Here is a 26,510-nt window from a genome sequence, read left to right as displayed (position 1 = left end):
TAAATTTAGTTTATTCGCATACAGCGGAAATTGCAAAGTTGTTGCTTTCAATTTGAAGGCAACGCAGAGATAGGCGCACACTTCTCTCAATTTAGGTAAACGCGCCACCATTTGTGGCAAGCAACAACATGTAAATTACAAAGTTTTCGCAACACACAAGAATGTTGCATGTTCGCATTGTGGATAACCCGCATAAAATAGCCTTGCCTGGGATAATGAATATGCTACTTTGCTATGCAAAAAACTATAGCATACTTTGCTGCGTCTGATCAAAGCGAGAAGGGCAGCTTTCTATTTGAGGACTTTTTTGGGTCCAGTTCGACAGTCAGTCGATTGCGGTCTGTTGGGCAAATATAACAGCAGCAGCAACAACAACAATTGCTAGCTTAACATTATTATCGAGGTCCGCTAAAGTGCTGCGCAAACCGCAAAAACTTTGTGCTAAACAAATTTTTTCTGTGCCTTTCCACTCCTAGTTGTTGTTGTATTGCCACATCAAAGTGAAACATGAAATTGAAAAGGCCGCAAAGGGCGGCCTCAAGGATATCGAATCGCAGCTGAGTGATTTCAATTGACTAAGAAAACAAAATTCTTCAAAATGCTAAGGAGGTAAGCGTTTGCGTTTGCTTTTGCTTTGGGGGTACATCTAATGCGCATCGACAAAAGCGCAACTTCTGTGAATATCATCACAAAGAACCGCAAAAAAAAATGTATATAGAGAAATATATATTTTGTGCAAAGCCAAAGGCAAGAAAGTCTCAAGACGTCGCCGACGACGAGCGCAACTTGGGCGCAAGTCAACAAGAATTATGCACTTTCTTTTTTTGGTGCGCTGTCAATAAAAATAAAGTGAGTTGAAGTTCAAACTGGCGAAAAGACTTGCAGAAGTAGAAGTAGAAAATGCCAAAGGACATACAAATCGAAGTTGGAAATCAATGCGAGAAAGGCAAAAATATATTCAGCGTATAATTTAATAAAGCAAATAAAAAAAAGAAAGAAAATTGAAAGCACAAAGCGAAGACTTCCACGAAATCCGCAGAGAAATCAAAGTAACAGGCACAGCAGCGAGTGGGAGTTGGCGCAAAAGAAGGCGTGGCTGCCAGCAGGATTAACAGCAGAGACGAATGTGCCGCATAAATCCAAAAGTAGAAACTGGAGAACTGATTGCATTGCATTGGCGACATTGTGGAAGCCAAAAGAGAATTGGCTGCGAGTCGTAAAAAAACAAGTAAGAAAGTTACAGTTGAGTGTGAGTGCTCGAATGTGGAATACCTGTCTTCAATGACAGCATAAGTGTGGTATTTTCATTTAAATATACCAAATTGATATACCGAAAAAATACGGTATTAAATAAACCATTTTAAAATAGCTGTTTTTATTGAAAGCACAAAAGTGTGGTATTATCATTTAAATATATCAACTTAATATACCAAAAATAATAAAAAGAAATACACTGAAAAGGTGTGGTATTATCATTTAAATATACTATATTAGAATACTGAAATATACCGAAATGTATAAGTAGTATATTGAAATACTACTTAAGTTATAAAACCCTTCAACCCAAGTGTGTAGCGGGTATAAACAGGAAACTTGAAATCGAAGTCGATTGCGGCAGCTACTTTAAGTGGGCACAAGTGTTTGGCAAACCGCGCACATAAATCACAGAGCACACACAGACTTGCAGTATAATATATATATATATAGAGAGAGAGAGCGTCGACTTACCTGTATTGTTGCCGCTGGTCCACAATTGAGTCCGGCCATGAGAAAATCATCGGGATCGCTTTCGTAGGGCGGTTCATCGTACCAATGACCTTGATGGTGCAGCGCACTAACCGCATAATGTGCGGCGCCACCAACGGGAATGCCACCAGCTCCGACTCCAATACCAACACCAGGTCCATTGCGCAGCGCCTCATCGTACATATAAGTGTCATCTGCAAAGGGATAGACTGTGAGGCGATGTGGCTTAGTTAGAGGGGAGAGTGAGAGAGCAGCAGAGGGAATAGAAAAGGGGAAGAAGCATTTTGCAGGCTTTAAACGAAAAATGTGCAGTGGCAACATGATATTATTAAACGCCACGTTGCACACACACACGAAACGAAAAAAAAAACTTGAAATGGGGAAAAAGTTGCACAGTTTGTTGCAACCGGAAACGGACATAAGATTTTATGCTCGCTTATGCATGTGACGCTCAGTCAACCAGCCAGCCATGTGTGGCAAGCAGCAGCAGCAGCAGAGTCTGAAGTCTGCTAGCTGGCTGCAGCTGCAACAAATTTGGAGTGCACAATTTTTACTGCATACTTTGGGGCGTCCAAGGCTCATAATTGTGCCGCATTTTAATTGAAATTTGCTTCTTTTTGCTGGGGGATGGGACTCTCACTTTACTTTGTTGCAAAGCTGCACAACTTACCCGTTCGTCCCTCGCCTCGACTCATTTGCAGCAGTCCTTGGCGTATGTCCCGCAAGATCTGCAAGTATCAAAACAAAAAGTATAAAGTAATTAGATGAACGTATGAAAAATGTTTGCAAATAATATTAAAAAAAGAAGAAAACTATAAAATGTGTGTCGCCTAAGTGAAGTGCACTTTATGATCTTTGACAAATGTTTTTAGGTGCCGAGTTTTGTGTGCTGCTTCGTTTTTTATGTGGGGCAAGTGTTGTGCCGAAGCAAGACACTTAGTCTATGCTGAACGGACGACGTGACTACTGCGAAGCAAAAAAAAAACTAAACTTGCTCAACTTTGGCAGTCAAGTCGAAGCTTTAGCTTATTTGTCAGCGAATGGCAGCAGCTGCCACATGGCGTGGCATTTAGGGGCATACCTCTATTTCTCTCCATTTCGCTTGAGTTTTTATACATACAAGTATTTTTAGAGCTTTGCCTGGGCAAATGGCAAAGCCAAACGGCAAAGGCGTTAAAATTACAAAATTCCATTTGAAAACTAAAACAATTTTCAGTGCACACAAGTGAAATGATGCTGTTGCGAGTTGTTGCCTCTATCCTGCAACATAATAGCGCAATATGTGTTGCATACTAATTTAAGAACATGCCATGGCCATGTTCTACGAGACATGTGTGTGAGTCACAATAAAAGCAAGAAAAAAACTTGGAGAAAAAAAAAGGATGCCAGGGCCAGTCAGAGATGTAGAAAATGTAGAAAATAACAACAAGAGAAATGCCAGTAAAAGTGGCATAAAAATTAGCTAAAAGCTTTTCGGGGCAGCAACATTAAAAATACATTTAAATGTTTTGCAGCAGCAACAACGGCAACGACGACGACGACAATTGACTCGAAGTGCTGTAAATTTATGCTGCTTCTGCTTCTGCTGTTTGCTGCTGCCTTAAAGCTAATCACATTGCTGCAGAGAGCTGTGCTTAATTGACTGCTCGATATACGTTTTCTCTTTGTCTGTGTGTCGCTTTTTTAGTAGTGCTGTGGTTGGACACAGGACACAGGACACACAAAGTAACTATTGGCAGCAGGCGCAACATTTCTTCTGCCCCATCGTTTATACTATAAATATTTCATAAGCATGATACATTTTTCTCTCTCTCTGTCTCTCTCTGGCCAAATGGAAAATAAGCAGCAGCTGTGCTGGCAACCAAGAAGAGGAAGAAGAGTGGACAGAAAGGGAAACAAGAGGCGGCCTAGTGGCAACAAGAACAGCAATTACAATTAGACAAACAGCAAGTTGTTTGCACAAGTTAAGCAGCAACTACAACAACAATGACAATGGACAGCAACAATGTCGTTGTGTGCACTATGTGTGTGTGTGTGTGGTGTATAAGAGTGTGTTTTGTATGTGTGTGTGTGTGTGTGAGTGAGTGTATGCTTTTCATTTATGCACAAAAATTATTGCCGTTGCTTAGGCGGCACACGTCGTCGACATGCAAACAGACAAATTGTCGTGCAGCAACGCATTTGCTATCTCACTCTCTATCTATCTCTCCCTCTATCTCCTCTATCTCCCTCTCTCTCTCTCTCTTGCTGTACACTCTTCTATGTTTTTGTGTTTGTGTGCGCTTGGCAACTGCAAGAATTTTGCATTTTCGGTACGAAATTGAAGAGACTATGACTATGACTATGGGGCTTAAGTCTGGAAATGGAAATTGGAATACGACATCGTTGGCCTGATAACTGCTTTGTATAATTAACTGTGAATATTAGTGGAGAATGGTCATCAGCAACATGGCAAAGCAAGTGCATAAGTATGCGCCAGATAAGAGCTTTACCCGGAAATGAACTGAGTTCAGCTTGAAGTATTTTTAAAGCAGGGATTTTAGTCATAGGAAGTTTTATAAACAGAAATCAAAAAATTAAGTCAAGAAAGAAAAAAAATTCTAATCCAACAGTAGCAGATGTTTTTAGCAATATTACTTAAATAACTTCTATGATTTTTGTTCTTATTATTAATAATCATTTATTTGAAGTTCATATAACAAACATACCTAAAAGGTTTTGTAATGTTTAAAGCACATGTTTTACCAAAATTTTTAGAAATCACGTGCTCTACTTTAATAGGAAATAATTATTGATTAAATATAAGCATTTAGCTTGAATTATTGATTACATTGTCCTAAGCGTATAATGAGCTATTACTATTTATTTCACTAATGCTTTCACTTGTCATATTTATAGGGTATTAATGACACATTGCTATAGCTTTAAGCAAACAGTCTAACAAGGACCTTGGCATAAAACATTTACTCAAGTCCAGCCACGCCCTTTCATTTACTGTTTATTTCCATAAACAAGCATTTATATATAAACACACACTTTCGCACACACACACACACACATACTTTTACACACACATTGAGGCAATTAGTGCGGCACCTTTTTGGGCACGTATCCTTTTGCTTGGGTTCTCTGTGGCAAATTTGAAATTTTCTCGAATAATTTTTATGACAGACAAAAAGTTTATCATTTGCCACGTTACACTTTATTGTTTTTGCAGTTGTGTGTGTTCCCTTTACTTATGTATGTGTGTGTGTCTATGTGTGTGTATTCTTAGGTGTAAATACACGTGTGTTAGTGTCATGTTTTGTCTGTCTCTGCTTTGCATGTTTTGCCACAACAGAATAATTGCTTTTGCTATGTTAAAAAATAAATTATTTTAATAGCTTTTGCACAGGTTGTAAGCCCTTAAATATGCATGATACGGATATGGATATGTTAGAATATTGCGTATACGTATCGTATACATTACATGCATGCATAACTGATATGATGTGTGATGGAGCAAAAAGTGCAAATTACACAAGCAAAGTCCAAGTAAATGCCAAGCAAAGAATTCCATTTAATCTCTGCATATTTTATCGATGGCAATAAAATTTCTTTTACAGTCGCCTTGGTCAACCAACTAACTAACTAACTGCTTGTAATTGTTATTGCTGTAAAACGTTTTATGATTGTTTCAATTTCAACTTTGATATCTTTGACAGTTTGCAGAGTATATACTTTAATTATTGTGTCAACAAGTCAGGTTTTAAATTGAAATTATTAAAATAACGTTTGAAGTTTATTTCCTTTAGCTCAAATCTAACTTTTAATCATTTAAAACTTATTTCAACATTTTTTAAAGTCTGCGCAAAATTCTTAAAGAATTATCAGAATTTATTTCAATTTGAGAAAGTATTTTTTGCACTTACCTCTTCATGTTCACGTTGAAACTTTTCCTTTTTGCGCATTGCTTCTTGTACTTTTAACTGCATGAAAAGAGATTGGATTAAACAAAATATAGCAATTATGGCATTTGTATTTGTTGCAAGCACTTAGCAGCACAACAAATTTTAATAGACTCATAACTTGCAACAGTTTTGCAAGTTGCAAATCTGCTAAAGTTTCATTGTTTCTATTTTTTTGTTTCGGTGTGAAAAACATGCGTGCAGCACAATTGAATGTGGAAAGCGGGAGCGAGAGCGAGAGCGTGGGCGTGGGCGTGGGCGTTGTTGCATGCATTATGCAGCTCGTTGCAGCTGTTGTGAGATTGCTGATGTTGGTGTTGTTGTTGCTGTTGCTGTTGCTGTCTGTTTGTTGTCGCCGTTGATTGCATTTTGTTGCTTGTTTTTGGTTGCCATGCTCCTTGCAACTCGCGCTGTCATTAATAATGAATGTTGACGGCAATGAACTTTTAAATGTTGCATGCATCTACTTTGCACAGTCATGTTGTTGTTGTTGTTGTTGCTTCAGCTGCCATTGCAGGTAAACGTGCTCGGAAGCAAGGTGCGCAGCTTTCGTGTTGAAATTGCATTGCAAATGCAACGAGCAACGAGCAACAGCTACCTGCAACACCGTGTGTTAAGGGTGGGTGGTGGTGGTAGCATGTTATAAGTGCGGTGTGGTATGCAACTTTCTTGTTGTTGTAAACTATTTTGAAGTAATTTTGTTTGCAGTGGCAGCTGTTGCCTCCGCTTGCAACAACGCATTGCTTTGCAGCATAAATATTTATGCTGCCGCTCTGCTCGCTCGTTCGCTAGCTTCGCCATACATATTTATTGCGTATACGCCGCGTACAACTTACCCTATGGATTGTCTCCTCGAAACTCTGTTGTGGCACACCAGCGCCGCCGTTTATCATTTGAAAGTGCCTCAGACGATCGTTGGCTGCCTGCAAAGTGCACAAAAAAAGGTTCACAAATCAATTAAAATTTCAATTTTCAATTTCGAAATTTTCAAGCAATTTCCAATTCAATTGGCGCAAAAGTTTCGCAGCTTATTAACTCGGGCCGACGCGAGGTGAGACTTCAAATATGCACAAAAGGCCAACGAGAAGTCTGCCGCAGGAGAAGAAAGTAGCTTGAGGTTGGGACGAAGCAAAGAGACTCATAAATCAGTTGTGGCTGCCACAGCTGATGGAGAGAAGGCGGAGGGAGCAAGGAGGGAGGAAGGAGTTGAGTGGGGGATCCACGTGCTTTATCGCCATTACGACGCCATTTTTGTATTTCACACCTTTCAGCTGGGGCTTTAATTTTTAATTAATAACGAGTCAGAGTGCACGACGAGGGTCGCGAAACCCTCTCGACCCTATCAGCAGTCCCCTTTCCCCTTTCCCCATTCTTCTTCTGCCTTTTACCAGTGTGTCTTGGCCTCTAATGCGTTTGTTTTCTTATCATAAATAGCAAATCAGCTAAGAGTCAGCTTTGGGGGTCAGGTCGAAATGGGCTAAAACACATGGCCATGGCCATAGTCAGGTGAGTGGCTGTTTAATTATATTTTGAAAGGGAGCTCGCCTTTTATTTCACTTCTCTTTTTTTTTTTGCTCTTTGGCTCTTTGCTGTATGAGGATGCTGCTACTTAGGCGCATATCCTTAGTCATTTCCTGCGCTTATCTGGTGCCCGAGCACGACTTTCCCATCGACTCCTTTCTGCTCCTTGCTTCGTTTTCATTCGCTCATTCGCTTTATTATTTATTTTCGCACAGGGCGCCGCCGCTGCTTCTTTTATTTATTTTTGTTTATTTTGTTGTGTTTCTTTTTTTTTTGCACTCGTGCTTTTGAAAAATTTATGCATGTCCTTGCTTATTTATGAGCGTCGACGCCGTCGCAGCGTTATCTTTGGCCACAGTTTCATTGCCAGGCACTGGCTTTTGTCGTTGTCGTTGTCGTTGTGTTGCATGCACAGCAAGCTGCTCGAGTCAAGAATAGTGGCATCTACTTGGCACTGCCGCCATCCCTTCCCCCCAAAAGGTGGCAGGACTCGACTCGACTCGAGTCGACTCTAATCAAAGGCGCCTCAGCGCTGAATGAATCCTTTGTGAGGAGGCGAGGAGTGCGCACAGATAAACTGGGAGGCAACTACCAGTTGTGGCAGCTGTGGCAGTGGCAGTGGCAGCAGTGGCAGTTCCACATTATGACAGTAGCAAGAAATGGAGAAAAGAAATGGCAATGTAGACATGGCCGCCAGGCAAAACGACAGAGCAGCTTCTCAACAGCAGCGTCGTCGCAAATTTTTAACCTTTTTCATCGAGGGGATGAAGAGTCAGAGGGGGCTGGAGGTGGAGGAGGGGCAACGACACGGGGGAGTAGCTCGCATAAAAATTTACATGTCCCCGGGGCCAAGATTAAGTACAGCAGCCAAGACGCAGCAGCAAGTCATAAAAAAAAAACGAAAACAACAACGAAACTGAGGCCAAGAAACGGAATGTAACAAAAACGTGGCGATTGAGTGGGAGAGGGGACAGTCGCGGAGGGGAATTACAATTGAAGAAGGGCGGAGAGGAGGGGCGACTGAAATTCTGCGCAAATAAATTGAAAGAATTACCGCAGTTGATTTAAATGAAAGGCAAAAGGACAAACAATTTGCTTGCGGTCATAAAACCGAAGCTCTTCGACTAAAATGAGTTTCCCCACTTGTAGCCAGAGTTGCCACAGTTCACCAAGAAGAGGATTGCCTTTTTTCGGTTTATTTTTTTGACTATACTTACCCTAGCTTGTGCGCCATTCTGTTGATTGTTGCGATCCCTTCGATTGACAGTTTTTAAGCCTTTCAACAGACGCGCCAACGTTGTGCGCTTCTTTGTCTCGCGACCCTCTACGAAATAAAAAGTAAAGAGAAAAGGATTTGGGATTAGTCAAGGGACCTTAAGCTGTGCGAGATTTTGTTAATTGCACTCACCTGCTGTCGGTGGGAATTCATAGAAATATGCGGAGCGTGGACTCAGGCAGCTAAAACAGAAAGAGAGAGAGCGAAGAGAATTAATGCAAATTTGTTGCCACAATTCTTTTGGCGTGGACAAAACTCACTTTTGTTGCACAAAATTCAAATGCGCTACATTTGGCGGGAGTGTTTGATGCTGATGTGGTCCAACTCCGGCCTGTCCTGCCGCCTGTTGTCCTGGCACAATTGGTAAATGTTGCTGCTGCTGGTGATGTTGTTGCTGCTGCTGCTGCTGTTGTTGCTGCAGCTGTTGCTGCTGTATGCTTTGCTGCGTCTGCAATGTTTGCTGCTGCAACAGATGCTGCTGCTGTGTCAAACCGCCGCGTGCCACTCGCGGCGCAAACACGCCATAGCCAAAGCCATAGATTTCGTCCTCTTCCTTGTCGGACAAGCAGCTGGAGGGCTGTGAAATGTGAATGAAAACAAAATGAGTTCAAAGCTGTAAGGTGGACAAAATGCTAGGCAATGTTGAAAGAGCGTGCAACATGCAACAGAAGCAGTTGGAAATGAAAAATATCGAAGATGAAAAAAAAAGCAAAACAACAACACAAATATATAATTTGAAACAATTGCTTAATTTGAATACGTTTAGAATTTGCCAAATCAACGCCAACATCAATAAATTTTCTTTGGGGCCTATCTTGTTGTTGTTTTGTGCTGCTGCTTGTTTCTGTTTCTGTTTCTGTTTCTGTTTCGAATACATACCGAGTACTTTCCTGGCACATAAATGGGCTGGCTATGACTATTTGGCAGACCGGCGCCGTGCGTCGAATGACCGCGATGGCCATGCTGCAGGCGCTGTTGCATGCCACTGGCGCTGCCACTGCCGCTGGCAATGCCACAGCCAGCGCTGCCGCTGAGGCCGCTGCCACCGCTGCCGCTGGCGCCGCCGCTGCTGCCGCCGGCGGGATGAAGCGGACTGCGTTCCGCCCAAGCTGCTTGTCTAGCATTTTCTAAAGCACTTAAAATATCTCCAAAGGGAGCCATTAACAATTCACAATAGACCGATGCCAGACCCTCTAAATGGCCGCGTTGTCCGTCCTGCAAAACGAGAAGCACAGCAAATATACAGTGTTACTTCGCACTCCTCGAGAGGCAACTATTTTGTTTGTGGGGGGGGGTGGAGTGAGGGATATTTTGAGAGGTGAGAGGTGCGAGAAGGCCATTTTATTGTTGAGAGAGTGAGAGGGGAAAACTACGATTAACGATTAACGATGAGCGATTAAATGAGGTTATTGATGTTTGGCGTTGCAACTTGGGGTTTAATAATTGATTTAATTCTTGGGTTATGAATGCTTTTTAACGGTCTGGGAAGTTAGCTACAATAAACTACAGTAAGTGTGTGAGTGTGCTAGTGTGTGTGCTGTGTGTGTTTGTGTGTGTGTGCAATGCGCTTAACTCAAATTAGTTTGCCGCTTGACGCCAATTCGCGCAAATTATTAAGTCGACGCCCCCTTGGGGCACTAAAAGCAACCGCCTAATGCACTTACTACAACACAACTAGAGAGAAATCCAGCAGAGCCTTCGAGCGCACATCGTTTGTCTTCGCATAAATTATGGCTCCAACTTGTGCCACACGTGTGTGTGTGTGTGTGTGCGAGAGTGTGTGTGTTAGTCTCGACACAGCTGTAAAAAGGCCCCTGCTGTCGATGTGTGCAAATATTTACAGCTCAGCCTCATAGACGACATGGCACTTTTGCCTCTTGGCAGTAAATTGCGTCAGTTTGCGCTGCCTCCTCTGCTCCTCTTGCTCCCTTTCCTCGCCTCCCCCTCACACATTGAAGGCGAAAAAATCAAGCAAAGAGCGATAAAATTGTTAAGCAAGAAACGGCGCTAAATTACGCAACATGCACACAATAAACACGAGGAGAGCAGCAGCAAGGCATTTACAGAGCGAGAGGGAATGCAGGAGAGTGAGAGAGGGAGAGTGAGAGAGAGATAGCAGACAGTGAGCAAGAAAGAGAACTCCAACTGCCGCGCAATGACAGGCAAATGATATTTTGCAAGGGACTTGAAATTGGCCCACGCGGAGGAGTGTGAAGCAGCGCACTTTTTCATTGCATACCTGCAGGGGCCCTTCCCTTATACCATCTTTCCTCTACGCGCCGCTTCTCTGTATTTAAAATCCGGCGTGACACTTGGAAGTGGGCGCTTGGGGCGCATGTTGAACTCTTGACATTGTTTCCAAGCATTGCCAACATGACGCTGGGGCATCAATCAAATATGACACGCATTAAAATTCGCACGCCCCGCGTATCCCTACCGCCTCTCCTCTTTCTCTGCCTTTCTCTCTACCTTTTTCTTGCTATCACACTGGGAAAATTGACAGCTTTCCAACTGACGAGACGCGTGTTTCGCCTCTCCGCCGCTTCTTGCCACCATGTGTCGCCTACTCATTTGTGCGACGCGTGGCGCATTATAAAATGCCCGAGTTGTTGCTATCTCTGTCTCCTCTACCTCTGACTTTTCTCTCCGTCTGTATCCTATATCTTTTTCCTCTTTCTTTGACTCATTTCTTTTGCCACACTTTCCTCAGCTTGCGCCTCAGTATTTTATGCTTTATTTATAGTTGAATTTTATGCTTCTACCTGGCCATATTCCTAGCCAAGTATCAGCTAACACACATACCTCTATATACATGTATTTGTGTGTGTGTGTGTGCGTGTAATTTAGCGGGAAATTGCTGCGTTTAGCGTAATTTTTGCTACTTATTGCCTCTCGGCGCTGCCACAGCTCAGCAAAGCCTTTTCATTTGTAGCCTTTGGCTAAGGTCCTTTCTCTGTCAGTCCTCTTTCTCTCTTTCCCTCTTCCTCTTCCTTTCACCCTTCCCCCCTCTGTGGGTAATTTCACAATGAGCCCTTAAGGCAACGAAGGTGTTGCTTGTTGTTGTTCATATTATTTGCTAGCTGGCTTCTTCTTTTCTTTATTTTGTTGTTGCTTTTCTTTATTAAGGACACTTCGTCGTCGTCTGCCGACGAAAAAGTGTCAAGTTTTGATGGGCTGGCAAAAGTGTTGTTGGCATTTTTATGAACCAATTTACAAGACAACCAAGTATTTCGATACTACACTTTTTTTGGGGGGAAACATTTTTAAATTGTGCATTTAGAAATGTATAGAAAAAGCTACTTAAAGCGATCTCCACTTAAAGCAATATCTAGTTTAATGAATTCGCGAATGAATGTAAAAAGTTCATTATGCATTCTGCACAAATTTATTATGCAATTTCAAGTTGATGGCAGCTGGCTGAGGGAGAATCAATTTCATAAGCATGTTGAGTACATAAATAAATACATATAGAAGAGGGCGAGAGAGAAAGATGATGATGATGTCCTTTTTGCCAGCTTGTCAAGCGACAAACTCATAAAGTCATTTGCAATTTGCTGCCAAGCCAAAACCAATGCGAAATGACAGCAGCAAAAGTTTCTATGTAGACGCGACTCATAGATAAATAACTGCAAGAGTGTGTGTGTGAGTGTGTGAGTGAGTACTCGAATAGATTCATAAAAAAAATGGCAACAAAATAACTGTCGCAATAAAATAATTTATTGAAGTTTTGCAATGCCAGCGACAAATGCAATAAACTGCAAAATTGTGCGGCGCTCACATGACGTATGCGTTATAAATTTATTTTCAATAGTTCGACAGCGCGCCCATTGCGCGCCGGCTTTATTGGCAACTCTTGACACACATCCCTAGCAGCTGTAGAAAAAATGTGCGAAAATGTAGCAGAAGGAGCTAAAGGAGCTGCTGCTGGATGGATGTGGATGGAACGACACAGGAGATTGGATAAAGGATAAAGTGATGTATGAGTTTAACGCCCTCACGTAGCTCGAAAGCAGCAGCATCAACAGCAACAGAAGGAGCAGGACAGCTGCAAAAGTTGTCTGCTTATGAGGCAAGAAGATGTTGCCACCAGCATCGATATTGACAGCGAATCGACCGACGAAGAAGCTCGTGCCAGGATTTGGCAATGACAGCAGCAGAAAAGACCAAAAAAAATGGAGGGAGGAGAAGCAAAGCAAAACTTTGTTGGCAGCCAAATGCTTGTTATTTGAGGCAACTTTACTCGTAGAGCTCTGGCTAAAATGACTTTGTGTTTATTTGTGTTGTATGTATTTAGTAATCAGCTTTCTGGCACAACAAATTATTTGAGCGCAACGGGGGCTAATAACTTTTGACATGTGTGCTTGTAAGTGCCACATCAACACAGAGTGAGAGAATGAGGGAAGGAAGTAAAGCTGATAGTGGGAGGCGTTGGGGCGTGACATGTAGATTGCCAGAGACTGGCAAAAGATCTCACTCGCTTCACGTTTGCTCATTAAGAGACCGCAAAAATGCCAGCAAAATTCCGCTCAAGCTTGTCAATTTTTTGCGCAAACTTGGCACTCGACTCTTGGCCAAACTCTGCTAATTGATGACATTGCTTGTTATGGGCAAAAGCTTTGCTGTTGTTGTTGCTGTTGCTGTTGTTGACGCTATTTGTTGCCTGCAAGCGTTTAATGAGCAAACAGAACGCACGCAAAATTACAAAGAACAGCCTCGAGTCTCAGTCTCTCTTCTCTTCTCTGTGTCTGGTCAGCCCGTATTTGCACAAGTCTCCAAAGCCGCATGCAAACACCAATTAGAGTGACCGCAATGCAAACAAAGGTATCAATTAAGGGTCCAGCCATATAGCTCCCACCTCTCTGCAACCACCTTTTGCCTTTACTCTTCCACCTCTTTTTGCCTGCCAGGCTTAGCTCCACTTTAAATGGGCTTAAAGGCACAAAAAGTTGCTTCGCTGACTTCTGAGTCGTTTGTCGATGTCGTTGTCGTTGTCAAATGGAATGCAAGTCAATTTGCGTTTCAGTCATAACAAAGAGACAACTTCACCCTAAAATAGAAGCTGAATTCAAATCCAGTTGCAAAAAGTCACAACAATCAGTGGCATTGCATCCGGTTTCCCCTCGACTGCCTTCGACGCGTAATCAGCTAAAAGAAATCAACTTCAACTTGGAAGTTATATTCACTGAAATCACGATGATGTTGATGTCCATGATGATGGCAGCCTAAGGCTTTCGCTTTGAGCAAAGGAATGGGGGAGTGATGGCACTTAAGGGTTAATTTCATAAATTGTAGATCAAAGCATTTTGCCAGAGAGAGAGAGAGAGAATTTGTCGACAGGCAACAAACGGGTGACACAACAGCAACAACCGGCTAGAAGAAGAAGAACTCCTGGTATTTTTAGCCCTGCAGTTGACAATTTTTGAAAAAGTCAGTGATTTGTAAATAATCCTTTTATGAGCACAATGGCTGCTCGTTAACGGCAAATGAGTTTTGACATGGCCAGTGGACAAGAGCATGCAGCCTACACGCCACCATGCCGCATGCCACAGCACCCCCCTTTCCCCCTCTTCTACTCTTTTATATATGTACATTAACTACAACCATGCTAGCGACAACAACAACAACAACAACCATTGCTTATCCCACTCGACAATCTGAGAACGAGACTTTGAATAATGCGTGGCCATTAGCACGGCCATCAGGTCGTGCTAGCTGTTGGCCCTCCTTTCCCTTTTCCCTTTAGTCATCCCCGCTTCTAAATCCTCTCTCCTCGATAGTTTAGCTACTGCGTGTTGTAATTGTAGTTGTGCTGCTTTGCCAACTTGTTAGCTTCGTTCTTCGTTGGCTAAGTTTTGCTTACTGAGTTGCTGCCTTCAGTCAGCAAAGAATTTCATTGAATACCCTTTTCTTTAGTTGTCGAACTAGCTTCCCATAAAATATTTTTTGGTCTTTAACTCTCTGTGTTATGCTCTTTCTATTTATACAAGTTGAATTTGGATTCTTCTGACTTTTTTGTCAGCTTATTTATGCTCTCTCTATTTACTTAATCTAGATTTCTTGAGTTAAGGATATTTTAAACTTAATAAGATTTCTAAAGTTAGTCTTCGAACTAGCTAGCTTTTGGTTTCTTCTGCCTTTTTAAGTCTTTCAAATCTTCTCCTTACTCTATTCCTAGTTTAACAGCCTAAATTCAGTTTCAATGTAACATTAAAGACTTTATAGTCACCTCTTATGCAGCTTAAATTGCTAGAACTTCTTTGTAGCCATCTTTTTCGCATATGTTGTTGAAGAACTCCCACTTCCGTCAGCGAATTTCCAGTTCTATTTTCTCAGTTTTACCTCCAGTGTTCAGCTGTTAGTGTTCCACCAAAATTGTTCTTCCCAGCTGTGTCTATTAGTTCTCTTCGTCGTTTCAGTTGCCTCTGCTCATTCTATGCTAAATAAACCTTCTAGTGCTATGCCTAAACCTCGCTTCCTGTTGGCATAGTTGCTGTTCTTAGTCCTAGTTCAAGCTTGCTCTTTGTTTTCTTCTGACTCCTTTGCTTAGGCTTGTTATTGTGCCTAGTCTTGCTCCTTCACTTGCTCTTGTAGCTGGCAATTTAAGGCAACACATTCGGCGCTGTTCGCATTTCTCCTGCTCCCTTGTTTTTCGTAGTTTTTCGGTGTTAATATGCGGCATACATGCAAAGTTTTCAGCTGTTGCACGTCGCGTCGCGCTTGCATTGCTTGCCACGCTTGCCTCTGCCCATTAAGACCGGCGCAAAAAGGAAAAAGGTATTTTGTACAACAAATGCGAGCAATGTTAAGTTGCTGAAAAGCACAAAACTCTTCGCTGAAATTCATTAGCACGCCTCCTCTCTATGTATCGACAAGGCCAAGCTCAACTGGAAAGGAAGGGGAAAGGAGAGCAAGCTGTTAACAGGAAAGGGGCAAACTCGAGTGGAAACTGCGAGTTCTGTTGCCAGTCTGAAAGTATTTTCTAATTAAATACTCATGTTTTACAATATGACGCTGACATTTTGCGGAAATGCCTTTTAATTTTACATTTAAGATGCGAGAGCATTGCCACACACACACCAAACACACTCGCACACACACACATGTGACTGCTTTTAACTCATTTTGTTGGTGGCAACAACGTTGATGCTGATGTTGATGCTGTTGCCACGGCTGGGGCACATTCAGTTTAATTTGGCAGAAATGAGTTTTAGTTTTCATTTGGCCAGGCGGCAACACATGTGTGTGTGTGTGTGTGAGTGTGCCACATGTGTGTGTGTTGGTGTGTGTGCGTTCACTTTTTGCTGTATCATTTCCGCTGCGCACTTTGCAACAGCCTTTCGTCGTCGTCGTCGCCGTTGTGCCCCATTCTACTTGCAACCACTTTTCGACTCTTCTAGACATTAGCAGCAAATAATTTAATTTCTCATTTTCATGCTCAAGTGGAATGGGGAAGAACTGTTGCGCTGTTTCCCCTCTCGCTCTCTCACTCGCGGGAATGAAAAATTACGCATACGCCACGTTTGACATAAAATTGCGCATGATGCAAAAAGTCAGCCAGAGAGCGAATGATAAAAAATGGCAACAGCAACGTGCAACATGCAGCGTGCAACATGCAACGTCAGCTGGCGACAGACAGCCGCTGGCGCATCACACACACATACACACACTTCCAAGTACGGGGGCGTGGCACTTTGCATTACATTTCAATTTCAATTTCAATTCTCGTCTTTTCTTTTCTGTGTTGTGCTGTGCCATTTAATTTTAATTCATTTGCATTGTCTTTTATGACATTGCTGCAAGGATCTCTTTGTGTGTCTCCTGTTGGAGTCAGAGTCGGAGTCGAAGTCCTTTGTGTGTGTTCGCTGCGTCGTGCGTCAAATGAAATGAAATCAGCCATAATTAGCATAATATTTCATGCTTAATGTAATTTAAGTTGGCAAAAAAGAAATGCAAAGAAGAGGAGGGAAAAAAATTAAACGCATGACAAGCTCGCAGAGTGACAGCCATGCAACAGCAGCGAGACACAGGCTGCGTGCAACACCCCGACGCACACTTAGACAATGCCATCGATGCAAGGACATGTTGCAACTGGGGGAGAGTTGATGCCTGCCCCTTCTCCTCACCCCCTTTTTTGCAGCATTTGACATATGCGCATGCAAAGTGCATCGTTTGATTAAACTCCCTCTGCTCTCTCTCTTTTCGCCTGCTGTTGTTGCTGCTGTCACTGCTCTCGATGGATGGCCGCATTCTCCACGTGCAACATCCTACATGCCGCATGCCGCTGCCACATGCCACTTGCCGCGGGCTGCTGTCTTTGGCAATTTATGTGCTCGCTGACGCAATTATGCGAAATTTTCGCACAGCATGAAAGCGTTGTGGGCGTGGCTAAGCGTTTTAAGTTTTTGTTGTTTCCAACAGTGCAACACAGCGATGGATGGGGAGAGAAGCGTAAAGTGGAAAGTGGGTTGAGAAAGGTTCTCATCGAGGGCGATTTGTTGTAGGAGGAGTGAGCGCTTTCTGCTTTTCAGCGTAATTTAATTACTTTTCTGTGGCCAGAGGCCGCCGCTTTCGCTTGCCCATTTCTGCCCCTTCCCCCTTCGGCCCCTTGCTCCACCATCACTTTCTGGCAATTTAAATTTTGTGTGTGGCGCCCCCCAAAAAACTGCAAACTGCTTGAGGTCATATTAGCGCAAAATTAATGTTGTTTTAATTGTAAATGAGTTTCCAGCAAATGGCCGCATCGAAATGTTCTTCAAATACATTTTTCATAATTTACAAGCACATTTAATTAAAACGCTGATTTGCACATGCCACAAGGAACAAGAAGTTTCACAACTACTGCCAGAATTTTAACTAGCTTTTGCCTCTGTGTTAAGAGGGCGGCTAATTACAGCTTGTAATTGGCTTTCTCTCTCTGTCTCTGTCTCTGTTCGCTGTCGCCTGTCTAATGATTTATTTTTACTGTGCTTTTTTTGTTGTGTTGGGCCGACAAACATTTGCCTTGTCCCTTTGGCAAATTGACATTAAATGCACAATCGAACTTGAGCCGAGCGACAAGCCGGATGAACACAAAAACGAATCCCTATACTAATCTGCCACACAACAACAACAACAACAAGAATAGTAAGAACATTCGACAGGGCAACAGATAGCAGCAAACAACAACAATAACGAGAAAAAAGAAGCTGAAAAAGTAGGCGTTACTCGAAGAGCTGACAGCATGAGAAAGTGCCAAAATGACTAACGCACGAGTTCGTGTTTTAGGGCTATTTCCACTCTTGGAGTTGGAGCTAAAGTTAGAGACGGAGTTGGCAAAGACAAGAAAGGGAGAGAGAGAGAGTGGGGAAGAGAAGAGACCATGACTGGCAGGCAGACAGATTGAGTTTCATTCGCTTGTAACATACACACAATCAAACACAACCAACACACACACTCACACACACTCAGACATTCGCACTCACAACAGTTGCCAATACCCCAAGCAAATAGCAAACGAATGCAGTCCGGCAAAAATTTTGCCAAATTACATTTCAACACTGCCTTTTGCTGTTACAGTTACAATGTTTTTACGACCGTTGCCCCAAAAACTGAGCGAGTCCGTTGATGTTGTCATGACATGTGTAACAAATTAAGTGGGTGCTGAAATTTGGCAATGAAAACTTGCTTTGTCATCACTCAGACAAGTTATAAATGTTTAAACTGTGAAAATTGTGTACACATTTAATGGCATTTGCTTCATTAGAAGCTTCAACAATTTATATAATTTTAAAACCTTAAATAACTATATACAAATGCAAAGATATTTGCTTAATTAGAAGCTTACCTAATTTATATATTTTTAAACTTAAAAAAAATATACAATATGAATGATTTTTTCTTCATTCAAATTTTTTTCGATTTATATATGTTTAGAATTCAAAAATTGTATTCAAAATAATGAAATTTGCTTGCTTAAAAGCTTTTCCAATTTATATATTTTTAAATTTAATAATTTTCAATAAAATGACTTGGCTTTTAGCAATTGCGATTTGAGCTTCAATTTAAGTACTTTAAGGTGAGTTAAGCTAGAAGTTCTAACTTTATTTTTGTATAGTTTACTGGCTCAAAGTACTTATCTCACTGTATTCTAACTTCTCTTCATTCTTTTATTGTAAACGAAACTTGTATTATGTATTTAACATTTTATCATTGCTTTTTGTTCTATTTTTATGTCAACATTTTTTTAGCTCACTTTTCTTTCGCTATTTCCAACATTTTCTATCTTACACTACATTCAACTCTATTTCCAACACTCCCTTCAGTATTTATTCTTTGTACTACTTTTTGTGCATTCTCTTTTACCACTTTTATCTTTTTCAATTCCCCTTTCCTTTCACTGTCTGTCTAAATACCTGCATGCAAAGAGCATTAAGCCGTCGACTTTGTGAAACTAATCTCACTTTCTACTTTCATTATTCTTTGCAGTTTTTGCCTTAGTTGAATGGCCGCTTGGCCAGTTGGTTGGTCTGACGGTTCGTCGGTTGTTTGGCCGGTCAGTGAAAGAGAATTTTCACATTTGGCACATCAGTGTCAAATTGAGGCAACGGTCAGGACAGCGACAGCGACAGCAACGGGGAATGCAGACGTAGGCCGAACAAGATGAGATGCCAGGAAATTGCCAAAAATGTGTGTGTGTGTTTGTGTGTGTGTGTGAGCTACTGTGCGTGGGAGTGTGTCCTTCTGTCTGTCTATTCCCCTCGGCACGTCTGTCTGTCGGTGTCTGTGTTGGTGTCTGTGTGCTGGCCAAAAGTAGACATAAAATGAAATGAACAAAAAGATTTCTATCGTGGGCAGCAACAAGAAACCTGCTTCATTCTGGCCGTCCAAAAAGTTGCTTAATATGACAGCCGCTTCAATGGCTGGGGCTCAAAAAACAAATGAGTGTGTAATAAACGTTGCGTTCTCGTCTAAGGGCAAAAGTTTTTCGGGCATAAAGTGCAATTGCCAGCAAACTAAGAAAACGCGCGCGCCTGAAAGTAGGCAACAACTTTTGCCCGGCACGTTAATGCGCGCGAGGTGGAGGGAAGAACTAGAGGCAGAGAGAGAGAGAGAGTGAGAGCGAGGGGCGGGTTTTGCTTGTTAAGCCGCCAACTTATTCTTTGTCATTTTCGGCCAACGGTGCGTGGTGCGTTTGGTCCGCTGTGCGTGGTTCGTGGTGCTTATCAGATTTTACCCCACTCAACAAGAGTTCTCTGCTCTGCTGTGCTGTGCTGTGGTCTGCTGTGTGCTGTGTGGTCTACAGTTCTCTGGTAAGCCGATGCTAATCGCAACGCTCGCTCGGAACGCTTAAAACAATTTCCTTTGATGCGAGAGCGCTCGCAATCAAATTGACTTCATTTGTCCAAACTAAAGAGCAAAAGACTAAATGATAAAGGCGAAACGAACGCTTGTCCCCCCAATGGCCATTGTCGACCATTGACGTTGGACACAGTCCATTTTCGTAGTTGGCATTTAATGTGCTGTGGTCTCGCACCCTCGAGTCATATTTGCAGTTAACCGCATACAGAACACAATGGGGCCGCGTTTTGATGAATTCATGTGGGTTGCAAAGGCATATGAATTGATTTGCTGTCAGCGTCTCTGAGTTTAAGCTTGAGTCCAAGTTGACTATCTACACACACACACACACACACACATACATAAGTTGCATGCACGACTTGCCCCAGCGACGTCCTCATTATGCCGCACATATGGCCACATGTTCTCTGCCACCACGTGCCACTTAATATGCGCAGGCATGTGTGGCAAGCTTTTGGCTGACTGCCTGACGAGCAAACTCCCTCTTCACCCCCCCTTTCTTGTGTTTCATTTCCCTTTAGTATTTGTCTTTCTGCTCGGCTTTTTGTGCGCTGCCATTTCCGTTTTGCCTATTTGCCCAATTTAACGCATTTGCCTTTTGTTCTGCTGGGCGAACAATAAGAATTCGTCAAGTTGCAACATCCCAGAATTATGAATAATCATTTCGCAACTCCAAATGGCAACAATCAATGAAGATTATCTCATTCAATTAAGGCTTTCCCCCCTCGCAAAGTTTTCCCTTTGTTATTTTATGCCGCCCCCGAAAAGAAAAACAAGCTGTCAACATTGTAATAAAAATGACCAAATGCTATAAAAATATTTGTAGAAAATTAAACAAAAGCAAAAACAGTTGCGGCCAATAAAAGTTGCCATCATCATGTCAGGCGGCGCCTAAAACTATGCTTTATTTTTTTATCAACTGCAAGTGACGAGTCTTTTGCGCTAACCCAAAGACCAAGTTTGTGCCTGGCATTGGGCCAAATTACAGCGCAAAAAAAAACAAAAAGACGACAAGCTAAAATGTTACTTTTGCCGCTGCTGCTGCGGCGTAGGCAAAACAAAAGCGCGTGCATTGAACTTTTGAGAGAACACAGAAAAACAGACGGCGCAAAAGTTGGCCGCAAGGCGAGGCGGCCAAGTAGGTGGCAAAGTGGGCGTGGCACGGCACACTGCAAAACGTAAATAGTTTGTGCAGCTGCAGCAGCAACAATGACGGAAAGTGCTGCACACTGTTGGCACTTTGGCAGCCAGACAACCGAGACAGAGCAGACAGAGAGAGAGACAGTAGACAGTCGACAAGTGCCCCTTCTAATGAAGCCAGCCAAAGGCGCGCCTACTGCACTGTTTTCCCCCCCTTTTCCTCTCTCTTCTTGCGACAGAATGTCTGCCGAAAAGTGCAGAGGGAGACGCTCAGTTGCATGTCGACAGACAGGCCGTGCAATCTGCCATTTCTCGACTCGCCCTGGCCATCTGTGAGGCGTACACACTTGTCAGCTGCCGCTTTAGACATTGTTGACAGCAGTTGGCAACGCCCACCTCACTCGCTGGCATACCTTCCTTGCCCTTTTCCTTCTCGTCCTTCTCTTTTTTTTGTCAGTGTGACAAACTGATGAGTTGCCCCCATGCCAAGTGACAGCAACAACGACTGGGGACCTGAACGTATGTGTGTGTTGTTTGCCCGCCATTCAGTCTGTCAGTTGTTTGGCTTTTAGTGCACTTGCCAATTGCCTGACCTAGAAAACAAAAAAAGCGTGTGCAATGCACTCTGCCTATCTTCCCTTTACGTTTATCTCTCTCTCTCACTCTCGCTTCCACTCAATTGTCTGTTTTTAGTGTGTTGCATTTTATTTTTACGTTTGTTACATTTTGATTGCCATCATCGGTATTTATGGCGCGCGGCTTTTGTGCTGTAAATCTGTTAAGCTCTTGAGCTGTTGAGTGCTTCGACCATGCTGCTCCGCAGGGAGAGATAGCTGAAGGGATGGGGGAATAAATTAATAAAATTTTATGAAGCTCTAGCGTTTATTATGCTAATTTCGCTTGCCATGAGTTAAATTGGCGCTTATCAAGCGTTCGCCCTATTGCCAGCCATTTTACCATTTTACCATTTGGCCAATTGCAATTTCATTTTCATTTTCTATTGCAGCATTATAAACTCGTGCAAAAAGGTGATTATCTCTTATGGCAACATCACAGAGAGAATGGGTATTTTTTTTTTCGATTGTTTGTAGTATAATGGTTTAGCGATTTGCGTTTCCCTTCAGCGAAATGCAAATTGATCTTGGTCAATATAGCATAACTCATAATTAAACTGTGCAAAATGTGCAAATATGCAAAATGTGAGCTGTAGACAATGCAGTTGTTGTGCTTGTGCTTCAAACCGCAGACAGACAAAGCTGTTTTCTACTGCTGCCCGATGATTCATGGTGCCATTCAATGCTTACAATGCAAATTAATATAGCATACTTAACAGCGTCGCGGCCATTTTGCGGTTCGTTCGGCAATGCCATTTTTTCGCCCCCACCCCCTCCCACACTTTGACACTTTGCATCAAAGCAAACGCAACACTTGCAACACATTTTTGGCCATTTGTTTTGCCTGCCACCACGCAACCAAACGGATTAGGGGCAAGTGGCGGAGGCGAACAGCGAAGGCGGAGGCGGAGGGATTGTCGCGTCGCTGGCTTTGTTGTTTATCATCGCTGACAAATCTTTATGCGTTCATTTCATTGTGCTCTTGCCTTTTTTCAAATACCCTAGGAAGTAGGGCTTGCAAAGGGGAACTTTATTTACCAAGACTTTACTTCTTTATTCAGTTTTCGCTTTAACCCTTTACAGGGTATTTCAAAGTGCTACTCTTTATGCACTTCACTGCCAAGCTGTTGTTGTTTATATGCGGCACTCTTGCTATTTTTCATTAGAGTGCGCGCGTGTGGTTAGCTGCATTGTTGACATACGGCTTGTGGGCGTGGCAGCGAACGAGAGGGACGCAGAGTGAATGTGAATGTGAATGGGAATGCGAGTGCGTCTGTCTGTGTGCCCCTAAGCCACAATGACTGCCCCAAAGGGAGCAAGGCGTTTGGTCGAGAGACAGAGAGAAAAGGGTTGGTTTTAATTTATTTAAATGCTTATCACGAAAGGCTTAAATGTTATTTTGCTTGTTGCGGCGGCGGTTTAAAGCGGCTTATAAAATAAAATAGAAACAAACGAACAACAAAAAAAAAACAGAAAAAAATCTCAAATTATTACATGAAACGCATGACAAACGAGAAAGTGAGGAGGAGGAGGAGGAGGAGGAGGAAAAGGAGTCGATGCATGACACATCTTTACCTTTTGCCTTTTATTTATGCTTTTGATATTCGTTTGGCGTATTTGTTTTTGCAATTTGCCGAATGGACTTCCGTTGGCCTGTCCGAAATGTATTGCTTAATTAAACGTAAGCAGAGGGCGAGACGAAGTTGTTGTTGTTGTTTATGCCACAAGACAAGACCAGACACAGACACAGACGCAAGCAACAACCGCTAAAGGGGCAGAGAGAGACAGAGAGAGAACTGTTTCAGCTGTCGACCCCAAAATGCCAACCGCAACAAGACAAAATCAACAAGGACATGCGGTCCAAAGAGAGGAGAAACGGGAGCGGAAGGCAACTGTAGCAAGAATCTGCCAACTGCCCGGTTCAATTAATTATTCAAGTGAAAATTTTCATATCCTGCGATACATACAAAATAAGTCAGGTCGCTTGCCAGCTGTTTGACCTTACCTCAAATGAGTGCCCCAAAAATAGCCGAGGCGAGGGCGTCGCCTTGTTTGCTGTGGCAAATTTATGGTTGCAAATTGTTTTGCACCCGGCAACAGGCAACAGAAAAAGGTTAACACGCGGCGGGGCGGATGAGTAACATATTTTGAGGCCTCGTTGAAAAGTCAACATTTGACAGCAACAGCAGCAGCAGCAGCAGTCAAAGCAATCGTTGCTCTTGAGATGGTCAACTGTTTTGCTACTTTGCATGCGCAGCGAGGTTTGGGTTACTCGACAGAGAGAGAGAGAGAGGGAGAGATAGAGAGTGGGAGAGAAAGAAAAGGTTCAAGGCTCAACTGGAGTCGACGACTCCGGGTTTTGTTGTTGATGATGATGATTGTAATCCGGTTTGTAAGTTATGTGCTGCTTAATTGAGTTCACATGCACATGACCTGAATTCTTGATTGCCACAGCACAGAGAACACACAGAGCAGAGTTTGCCAGGGTATAAACGCAATCCGAAGGATGCTTGCTGGCAAAAGCATAGCACTAAAAACCTAAGCTATATGCCGAGCTTAAATGTGCGGCGGGTGCGCGCCAGGTGTGCTGACTGCTGATGAGCTAAACACACCCACACACACGTATATGTTATATTGGCACACACTTATACATAGATACACTCACACTCTAACTCTCACACACACTCGGCAGGACGTGCTGGCTGGCAGTTTAGGGCACAGCGGGAAGTGCGCTTAACCTGCAAGTTGATTTCACTTATCCTTTATCTTTTGCCCTGTTTTGCTTTTACTTCTATTATGCAATTTCATAGCTCTTCGTGTGTGTGTGTGTGTGTAAAAACAATCTCTTAATTTTCGTAAATCTGCACCTCATAATTTATTTTAATTGCCTCAGTAAGAGCTGCAAGCTTCAAGGCTCAGACAATGCTTTGATGATGCCCACATACGAGTATATATAGAAAAAATGAGCTGGACCCAAAAGCAATTTATGATGGTAGTCGGAGCTATTGTTTATGTTGTCTGTCTGGCGAATTTACGTCGTGAGTTTTTGGGAGAGAAGCAATTCAAACTTTACAAATGCAGCAGTCAGAAGGGTGGCAAAAACTAATGAAACTAATTTAGTGCACAGCTCAAGTCAAAATCTAAATAGGTAACAGAACAGAGTAGAGCAGAGGCGAGGCCACAGGCTTCAAATCATTTACCCGCAGCCTTCAGCCGAGCATCGTGTTGTATGCTGTACAACCGCAGGATACGAGTTAAAAATTGCACAGCTACAGACAGCAAATGGATGTAAGTCTAAGTATGTGTGTGTGTTGGTAAAAAATATGTAAATATGCACCTGCTGCTTGGCTGCTCGGCTGCTGATCCTGTAAAGTCTGCGGATGCTTGTGGCCTCCCCTTGCTACTAAAATACACTTTAACTTTTGCACACACACACACACACATGCCAAGGTAGCAGCGAAGAGGGGGAGGAGGAGGAAAGTGCGGGCGTGGCCGCAACAATGTTGTAAAACTTTTTTGGCCCCGAGAAACTGTTGCTGTTTTGCCAGCCAAGAGAGAGAGAGCTGAAGCCTCGCAACATTTGACAAATGTCGGTTGTAGAACGAAGGGAGGTGGAAGGACAAGGGCAGGGGATGATGCCCTAGAGGCTTTTCTATGAGGCTTTTAATAGTTTGATGTATGAGTCGCATATATATGGCAGCCACACATATGCAAATTTCAGCAGCACAGCAGTGAAAGCAGGGGAAGAGGCAAAGGAGTTGCCCTTGCTTTTGCCTTTGCCTTGTCACAGCGTCGCCACTAAGCCTTTTTATTACGCATTTCGTTACTTTAGATGTAAGCATGTGTCTGTGTGTGTGTTAGTTGAAATTAACACAAATGTATTTAGTTTTTGCCGGGGCAAAATGTTGGGCAAACTAATAGTCTCTCGCTTCACATGAGCATTTTTTGGGGGAGAGCGAGAACAAGTTTTCAAGGTGCCTCTAATGCTTGCCACAGTCTGCCTAAGTATGTGTGCTTGACGGTATATGTGTGTGTGTGACGGTGTATGTGTGTGTGTGTCTGAGTAATAGCTTTAGGGCCACAAACTTTTAAGCTAATTTTTACGAAATGTGCTTTAAGTTTGCTTTTCTCTTTTTTTTTGGGCATATGCGGCGTATGCGCTATATTTACTTTTATCGTTTTTTTTGGGGGAGCTTCAAAATACCAGAGCGCGTTCTCCAAAAAATTATGCAACAATTCGCATTGTTTGGCAGCTATTCGCGCCGCTGCCTCGTTGTCTTGTGTCGCTTGCGCAAATAATGAACACGAAGTTCAAAGCCAACATAAATAAAATTGTTAACATTTTGCGCTTGTGCCACGCCCACACACACACACAGCAGTCGCAGTTGCACGCCCCAACAATTGAATTTGCTGGAATGAAAGCAGCTTAAATTACAGACTGCAAAGATACTCTATAAACAGTCGAGGCTTGAATAAATTTGAGAATCTCACTTGTTTATAGTCGCAGCTAACTTATGGCTAGAATTTTAGAGAGTACAACGCAAAAAAGAAATAAATACATAAAAAAAAAGGAACGCGGCAAAGCTAAGCTGAAGCTAAAGCTAAAGCAGAAAGAAACTTTTTTCCTTTTCGCTGACGTCGATGCTTCAGCTGCTGTTGCAAATGGAATTCGCCGTTTGATGTGCTCACGTTTTTCGGCTGCCTTTTTCACTGGCTAGCAACACACACAGAGAGAGAATGAAAGAAAGAATGGAGAAGGAGATGGAGAGGTGACTTTCACTTGGGCGTCGCCTTGTGCAATTGTTTGAATACTTTTTGCAGCGCATTAAATTAGTTTCGTTTGAGTTAACGTACCGAATCCCCAGACACACAGAGACGAGCAGCAGCAGCAGCAGCAGACAGAATAGAACAGAACAGAACTGAGCTGAA

General features: G+C 42.7%; 1 protein-coding gene across 5 annotated transcripts in view; it reads right to left on the bottom strand.

Annotated features, from left to right (window-relative positions):
- The window catches only part of LOC133836000 (sterile alpha motif domain-containing protein 5), a 167,076-nt gene that overhangs the window by 9,458 nt on the left and 131,108 nt on the right, over positions 1-26,510 (bottom strand). For 2 of the 5 annotated variants that reach the window (XM_062266233.1, XM_062266235.1), the window contains exons 3-10: positions 9,370-9,705; positions 8,751-9,067; positions 8,623-8,672; positions 8,432-8,538; positions 6,530-6,616; positions 5,658-5,714; positions 2,417-2,474; positions 1,729-1,955 (exon numbers count right to left, since the gene is read on the bottom strand). In XM_062266233.1, the coding sequence (XP_062122217.1) occupies positions 1,729-1,955; positions 2,417-2,474; positions 5,658-5,714; positions 6,530-6,616; positions 8,432-8,538; positions 8,623-8,672; positions 8,751-9,067; positions 9,370-9,705 (1,239 nt within the window). The remainder of the gene's footprint in view (positions 1-1,728; positions 1,956-2,416; positions 2,475-5,657; positions 5,715-6,529; positions 6,617-8,431; positions 8,539-8,622; positions 8,673-8,750; positions 9,068-9,369; positions 9,706-26,510) is intronic. The other 3 variants (XM_062266234.1, XM_062266236.1, XM_062266237.1) reach the window with 2 other exon arrangements.

Source organism: Drosophila sulfurigaster, chromosome 2R (genome assembly GCF_023558435.1).
Source record: "Drosophila sulfurigaster albostrigata strain 15112-1811.04 chromosome 2R, ASM2355843v2, whole genome shotgun sequence".
Classification (NCBI taxonomy): domain Eukaryota; kingdom Metazoa; phylum Arthropoda; class Insecta; order Diptera; family Drosophilidae; genus Drosophila; species Drosophila sulfurigaster.
The sequence above is the reverse complement of the archived record's forward strand: the minus strand, read 5'-3'. Positions and strand labels throughout refer to the sequence as shown.